The sequence below is a fragment of the Erinaceus europaeus genome, chromosome 6, assembly GCF_950295315.1.
Source record: "Erinaceus europaeus chromosome 6, mEriEur2.1, whole genome shotgun sequence".
Taxonomy (NCBI): Eukaryota; Metazoa; Chordata; class Mammalia; order Eulipotyphla; family Erinaceidae; genus Erinaceus; species Erinaceus europaeus.
The window spans coordinates 55399630-55407105 of record NC_080167.1 but is presented as its reverse complement, the minus strand read 5'-3'; the positions used below and the strand labels follow the sequence as shown (position 1 = coordinate 55407105).

At 41.4% G+C, this 7476-nt stretch overlaps 1 protein-coding gene across 1 annotated transcript in view; it reads right to left on the bottom strand.

Moving 5' to 3' along the window:
- Nucleotides 1–891: 891 nt before the first annotated feature.
- The window catches only part of SLC39A12 (solute carrier family 39 member 12), a 131590-nt gene continuing 125005 nt past the window's right edge, over nt 892–7476 (bottom strand). Inside the window, exon 15 of the mRNA XM_060192239.1 lies at nt 892–1463. Coding sequence (XP_060048222.1) covers nt 1413–1463 — 51 coding nt within the window. The 3' untranslated portion in view covers nt 892–1412. The remainder of the gene's footprint in view (nt 1464–7476) is intronic.

The following is a 7476-nucleotide window of genomic DNA, read 5'->3' as shown; positions in this document are numbered from 1 at the left end:
GCTCATGAAGTGTCCCCCCTGTAGGTGGGGAGCAGGGGTTCAGACCCAGGTCCTGTGCACTTAACCGGGTGTGTTATAGCCTATACCCCTGTCTAGTTTCTGAATACCTGTACAAGTAGATGGAAAATAGAAGTTCAGCCAATTGATTTTATTGTCTGTCCTATCCCTCCCTTGAGCTTTTATAATCCCTTATACTTTAGACAAATAAAATTCAGCTATATTTATGAATTGCTAACTAGTGGTCTAGGAAGTGCAAAGGACCTTAGAAGTTGTTCCAGCTCCAGCATCTGTAGAGGTTAAGAAGGAGGATATATGAGTCTGGAGCTGCCTGGCCTCAGCATCAATAGAGTACTGTAATGGTGGGTTTGACTTATCAGCTGGGTCATAGGGTGTCCCAATATTTAGTCAGCTATTATTCCAAGTATGTCTATGGGGCTGCTTTTGAAAGAATTGGCCATTTGAATGGGGGAGACTGAGTGAAGCAGACTGTTCTCCCTGATCTGGTTGGGCCTCATTTATTCAGCTGATGAACTGAATAGAATGGAAAGGCTAAGTCTGCCACAAATACATGGAAACTTATCTTCTTCCCTTCCATAGCTAGATAAATGCATTATTGGACAGACAGGTTTTGATATAGAGACATAGATAATGATGTACACACACACCACATATATCACACACACATACACCACACACATATAACACACACACACATACACACACACACCATATACACAAATATCCAGTTGACACCATTTCTCTGGAAACCTCTGATGTAGGCTAAACCTGCTGGAAGTAGGCTATTGACTGCCTGCTCAAGACTAACTCAGCAGGCCAGTTTCAGGATGAAATTGAGGAAGTTGATGAGTTGGGAAAACAGGATGGCATTTTCTTCCTATAATCACCATAATGAACCTACTTTAATAATAAAAAAGCTTGCATCACAAATGCAAATTCTTCTTCAGAACTCATCAATAAAATATTATGAGACTTTTCTCTCTATTAAAAATGTAAAATATTTGAAGTAAAGTGGGTCTGGTTTGGGTTTTGTTTTATTTTTTCTCTTATCTTTTTGCTGAGAATAGTCTTAGTTTATTTTTTTATTTTTTTATTTAAGAAAGGATTAATTAACAAAACCATAGGGTAGGAGGGGTACAACTCCACACAATTCCCACCACCCAATCTCCATATCCCACCCCCTCCCCTGATAGCTTTCCCATTCTCTATCCCTCTGGAAGCATGGACCCAGGGTCATTGTGGGTTGCAGAAGGTAGAAGGTCTGGCTTCTATAATTGCTTCCCCGCTGAACATGGGCGTTGACTGTTCGGTCCATACTCCCAGTCTGCCTCTCTCTTTCCCTAGTAGGGTGTGTCTCTGGGGAAGCTGAGCTCCAGGACACATTGGTGGGGTCTTCAGTCCAGAGAAGCCTGGCCAGCATCCTGATGGCATCTGGAACCTGGTGACTGAAAAGAGAGTTAACATAGGAAGCCAAACAAATTACAGACCAATATCGCTGATGAACATAGATGCCAAAATATTAAACAAGATCTTGGCCAACCGGATACAGCAACATATCAAAAAGATTGTTCATCATGACCAAGTGGGATTCATCCCAGAAATGCAAGGCTGGTTCAACATCCGTAAGTCAATCAATGTCATTCACCACATCAATAAAAGCAAAGCCAAAACCCACATGATTATCTCAATAGATGCAGAGAAAGCCTTTGACAAAATCCAACACCCATTCATGCTCAAAACTCTACAAAAAATGGGAATAGATGGGAAATTCCTCAAGATTGTGGAGTCTATATATAGCAAACCTACAGGCAACATCATACTCAATGGACAGAAGCTGAAAGCATTCCCCCTCAGATCGGGGACTAGACAGGGCTGTCCACTGTCACCGTTACTCTTCAACATAGTATTGGAAGTTCTTGCCATAGCAATCAGGCAAGAGAAAGAAATCAAAGGAATACAGATTGGAAGAGAAGAAGTCAAGCTCTCACTATTTGCAGATGATATGATAGTATACATAGAAAAACCTAAAGAATCCAGCAGAAAACTACTGGAAGTTATTAGGCAATATAGCAAGGTATCAGGCTACAAAATCAATGAACAAAAATCAGTGGCATTTCTTTATGCAAACACTAAATCTGAAGAAGAAGACATCCAGAAATCACTCCCATTTACTGTTTCAGCAAAATCAATCAAATATCTAGGAATAAAGCTGACCAAAGAAGTGAAAGACTTGTATGCTGAAAACTATGAGTCGCTACTCAAGGAAATAGAAACTGATACCAAGAAATGGAAAGATATCCCATGCTCATGGATTGGAAGAATAAATATCATCAAAAGGAATATTCTCCCCAGAGCCATATACAAATTTAATGCAATACCCATCAAAGTTCCACCAAGCTTCTTTAAGAGAATAGAACAAACACTACAATCATTTCTCTGGAACCTGAAAACACCTAGAATTGCCAAAAACATCTTGAGGAAAAGAAACAGAAGTGGAAGCATCACACTCCCGGACCTTAAACTATATTATAAAGCCATCATCATCAAAACAGCATGGTACTGGAACAAAAATAGGCACACAGACCAGTGGAACAGAATTGAAAGCCCAGAAATAAATCCCCACACCTATGGACATCTAATCTTTGATAAGGGGTCCCAAAGGATTAAATGGAAAAAGGAGGCTCTCTTTAATAAATGGTGCTGGGAAAACTGGGTTGAAACATGCAGAAGAATGAAATTGAACCACTTTATCTCACCAGAAACAAAAATCAACTCCAAATGGATCAAAGACCTAGATGTCAGACCAGAAACAATCAAATACTTAGAGGAAAACATTGGTAAAACACTTTCCCACCTACACCTCAAGGACATCTTTGATGAATCAAACCCAATTGCAAGGAAGACTAAAGCAGAAACAAACCAATGGTACTACATCAAATTGAAAAGCTTCTGCACATCCAAAGAAACTATTAAACAAACAGAGAGACCCCTCACAGAATGGGAGAAGATCTTCACATGCCAGACATCAGACAAGAAACTAATCACCAAAATATAGAAAGAGCTCAGCAAACTTAGCACCAAAAAAGCAAATGACCCCATCCAAAAATGGGCAGAGGATATGAACAAAACATTCACTACAGAGGAGATCCAAAAGGCTAACAAACATATGAAAAACTGCTCTAGGTCACTGATTGTCAGAGAAATGCAAATTAAGACAACACTAAGATACCACCTCACTCTTGTAAGGATGGCATCCATCAAAAAGGACAGCAGCAACAAATGCTGGAGAGGTTGTGGGGACAGAGGAACCCTTTTACATTGCTGGTAGTCTTAGTTTTTCTCAGTGACAAGGAAATGCTGGCAAAGAGAATGAACTCCACAAAATCTGCTGGTGTCGAGAGTTGGGGCTGTAGCACAGCGGGTTAAGCGCAGGTGGCGCAAAGTGCAAGGACTGGTGTAAGGATCCTGATTCAAGCCCCTGGCTCCCCACCTGCAGAGGAGTCGTTTCACAAGCGGTGAAGCAGGTCTGCAGGTGTCTTTCTCTCCCCTTCTCTGTGTTCCCCTCCTCCCTCCATTTCTCTCTGTCCTATCCAACAATAATGACATCAATGATGACTACAACAGTAAAAACAGCAAGGGCAACAATAGGGAATAAATAAATAAATAAATAAATAAATAAATGTAAAATTAAAAAAAAAATCTGCTGGTGTCAAAAGCTGATTATGCCTGAAAGTTAAGTTATATCCCCAAATCAGTTTGTCTGAAACAGAACTTTGACATTTAAAGAAAAGACTGAATGTGACTATGCATTGTGTGTGGACCCATGAGTCACACGCATATACTGAAGCATATGAGGTACTAGAAATCAATTAGCCTCTTCTGCGGTGACTTTAAAGAAAAAATTTGTCATAACACTTACACATTCTATTTGTTATGGTAAATTTGTCATTACACGTACACATTCTATTTGTTACTGGAAAGGTCACAATGCTATCCTTGTTATTTATGCTCTTCTAAAAGAAACAATGCCCACAAGTCATCTTCTTTAAAAAAAAAAAGTCACCCCTGTTTCTGTGATGGTCTAGTTTTCACAAACTTTTGCTGAGGCTCAAGGTACGCCAGCAATCATTTCAGGCTCCATACCATCTGCCAATAGTTTCTAACCTCGAGGAATCTATAGGTAACATTCTGACCTCTAATCTTGGCTCTTTGGTCTGCTGTCTATGCCTTCACAGGTTTCATAGCCTTTCCAACCCTCTGTCTCTTCTTCCACCAAATAGACTTATAATAGTGCCCACCTCTGAATTCTATAAGAACAAATAGAGATGATGCATCTAAGAGCTTAGCATAGCACAGGGACAGGCATGTGATAAGCAATTAGTAAGGAATAATGTTGCTCATGGTCTGGTATACAAAACGAGACTTACACACAGTAGTTTCACACAGAATTATCAAAGAAGTCATAAGCCATGTTCTCAACTGAGCTTGCTATTTCTCTTCTCTTCTCTTCTCTTCTCTTCTCTTCTCTTCTCTTCTCTTCTCTTCTCTTCTCTTCCCTTCCCTTCCCTTCCCTTCCCTTCCCTTCCCTTCCCTCCCTTCTTTCTTTCTGGAACTTTTTTCTTGCCTCCAGTGTTACTGCACTATGAATCTACTGCTCGTAGAGGCTATTTTCTCTCTTTTGTTGCCCTTTATCATTGTTCTTATTATTACTGTTGTTATTACTGTCATTGTGGTTGGATAGGATAGAGAGAAGTTGAGAGAGGAGGGGGAAGACAGAGGGGAGAGAAAAATAGACATCTGCAGACCTGCTTCACTGCTTGTAAAGTGACCCTCCCCCCTGCAGGTGGGGAGCTGGGGGAACCTACTGACCTGGTGACAAAAATCACCATAAACAGCTGTCAGAGTTGGGTAGTGATGCACCTGGTAGTATGCATATGTCATCGTGCTCAAGGATCAGTGTTTAAACAGAGGGCAAGCTTCACACAAAGTGGTGAAGCTGTATCAAAGGTGCCTTTCCTCTCCATCTCAACCTTTCCCCTCCCTCTTATTTTCTCTCTGTCCTATCAATTAAAAGAAAAAAAAATGGGAATGGCTACTGGGAGTGGTGTGTTTGTCATGCAGACACCAAGCCTCAGTGATAATCTTGGTGGCAAGGGAGAAATAAAGAAAGGAAGGAAGGGAGGAAGGAAGAAGGAAAGAGAAAGAAAAAAGAGAAATGGGGGAAGAAAAGAAGGCAAGCAGCTTGTTCTGGGCTTTAACTTTGTTTATGAAACATCTATTTTTACAGATATCTTGCTTTACCTTTCTTTTTCTTTTTTTAAATATTTATTTATTTTCCCTTTTCTTGTCCTTGTTTTTTTTATTGTTGCTGTAATTATTGTTGTTATTGATGTCATCGTTGTTGGATAGGACAGAGAGAAATGGAGAGAGGAGGATGAGACAGAGAGGGGGAGAGAAAGATAGACACCTGAAGACCTGCTTCACCGCCTGTGAAGCGAACCCCCTGCAAGTGGGGAGCCTGGGGTTCCAACCAGGATCCTTATGCCGGTCCTTGAGCTTTGCACCACATGTGCTTAACCTGTTGCACTACCGCCAGTCCCCCTCTTTTTAAAAAATAATTAATAGGAGTATATATTAACACCATTCCCACCACCAAAGGTCTGTGTCCCTACTCCACCCACCCCAAATGAAGCATCTTCCTCACCCTCCACCCAGAGATTTTTATTTTTTAAATATTTATTTTAGTTATTTATTCCCTTTTGTTGCCCTTGTTGTTTTATTGTTGTAGTTATTACTGTTGTCATCATTGTTGGATAGGACAGAGAGAAATGGAGAGAGGAGGGGAAGACAGAGAGGAGGAGAGAAAGATAGACACCTGCAGACCTGCTTCACTTGTAAAGCGACTCCCCTGCAGGTGGGGAGCCAGGACTTGAACCGGGATCCTTACACAGGTCCTTGTGCTTTGTGCCATCTGCGCTTAACCCACTGTGCTACAGCCTGACTCTTAGATTTTTATTTTTATTTTGATGCCTTGTTCCTTTTCTTCTTTTTTTTAAATTTTTTTTTGTTATCTTTATTTATTGGATAGAGACAGATAGAAACTGAGAAGGAAGGGGGAGATAGAGAGGGAGTGAGACAGAGAGACACCTGCAGCCCTGCTTCACCACTTGCGAAGTTTTCCCTCTGCAGGTGGGGATCGGGGGCTCGAACCCAGGTCCTTGTGCACTGTAACCAGTGCGCTCAACCAGGTGCGCCACCGCTCGGCCCCCCGTTCCTTTTCTTTTAAAAGCAACCCTACTCAGTATATTTGCCTGGCCACAAACCACTAATTTTTGAAGCATGAGGTTAAATACTATCAGTATCTCAGAATATTTCAAATATTGCACACAAGAGAGGACCCAGCATGCAACTGGGTGAGTCTTTTCCTCTTCCTTGCAGAAAGGGGGAGTTGAGTGCTCTCCCAAAGCAGTGATGGAATGAGGGTGAGAGGAGAAGAAATACTGGGCTCAAGTCAGAAAGACTTTTCAATCACAGTATCCTGCTTTGTAAATCTCAAACAATTAGGAACAAAACCCTCTTGCTGCTGCATCATCCTTGCTAATGAGGAGGCGGCCTCTTCAAGCTAAATGTTATCAAGAGGATGACTCCTTGTGGGTGTGACAAGGTCTCCAGGCTGAATCTACCTGCCACATACATGCTCAGAGTGTACTGAATATTGAATGTAAGAAAGCAGCATTTAGGGAGTCAGGCTGTAGCACAGTGGGTTATGTGCAGGTGGCGCAAAGCACATGGACTAGAGTAAGGATCCCGGTTCAAGCCCCGGCTCCCCACCTGCAGGGGAGTCGCTTCACAAGCGGTGAAGCAGGTCTGCAGGTGTCTATCTTTCTCTCCCTCTCTCTGTCTTCCCCTCCTCTCTCCATTTCTCTCTGTCCTATCCAACAACAACAACAATAATAGCTACAACAATAAAACAACAAGGGCAACAAAAGGGAATAAATAAATAAAATAAATATTTTTAAAAAGCAGCATTTACAACCCCTTCACTGTGACTTTTCCACACAGATGCTCACAGTTAAAATCCAGTCACGGGCCCCTTCACCAGGGTGTTGGTCAGTAGCAGACCACTAATCAGTCAGGATGCTTTCATTATTGCAATAGGGCCAGAAGATGTTAGAAGTTCCCAGTCCCCACACGTGGAGGGGGAAGGAGGGGTTTATAATCGGTGAAGCAATGCTGTAGGTGTTTGTGTGTGTGTACCTCTCTATCTCTCCTTTATCTCAATTTCCCTCTGTCTCTATCTTAAATTAATTAATTCAACCTAATTACAGAAAGACAGGGAAATGCAAGCTCCAAAATTTTTCTTTTTTTCCCTATGTCCTTCAACAAAATATTACTTGGAAATCTCAATTATCCCTTTTGCTAAAATCTCTTTGTAAGATCTCAGATCTAGTCCATTCT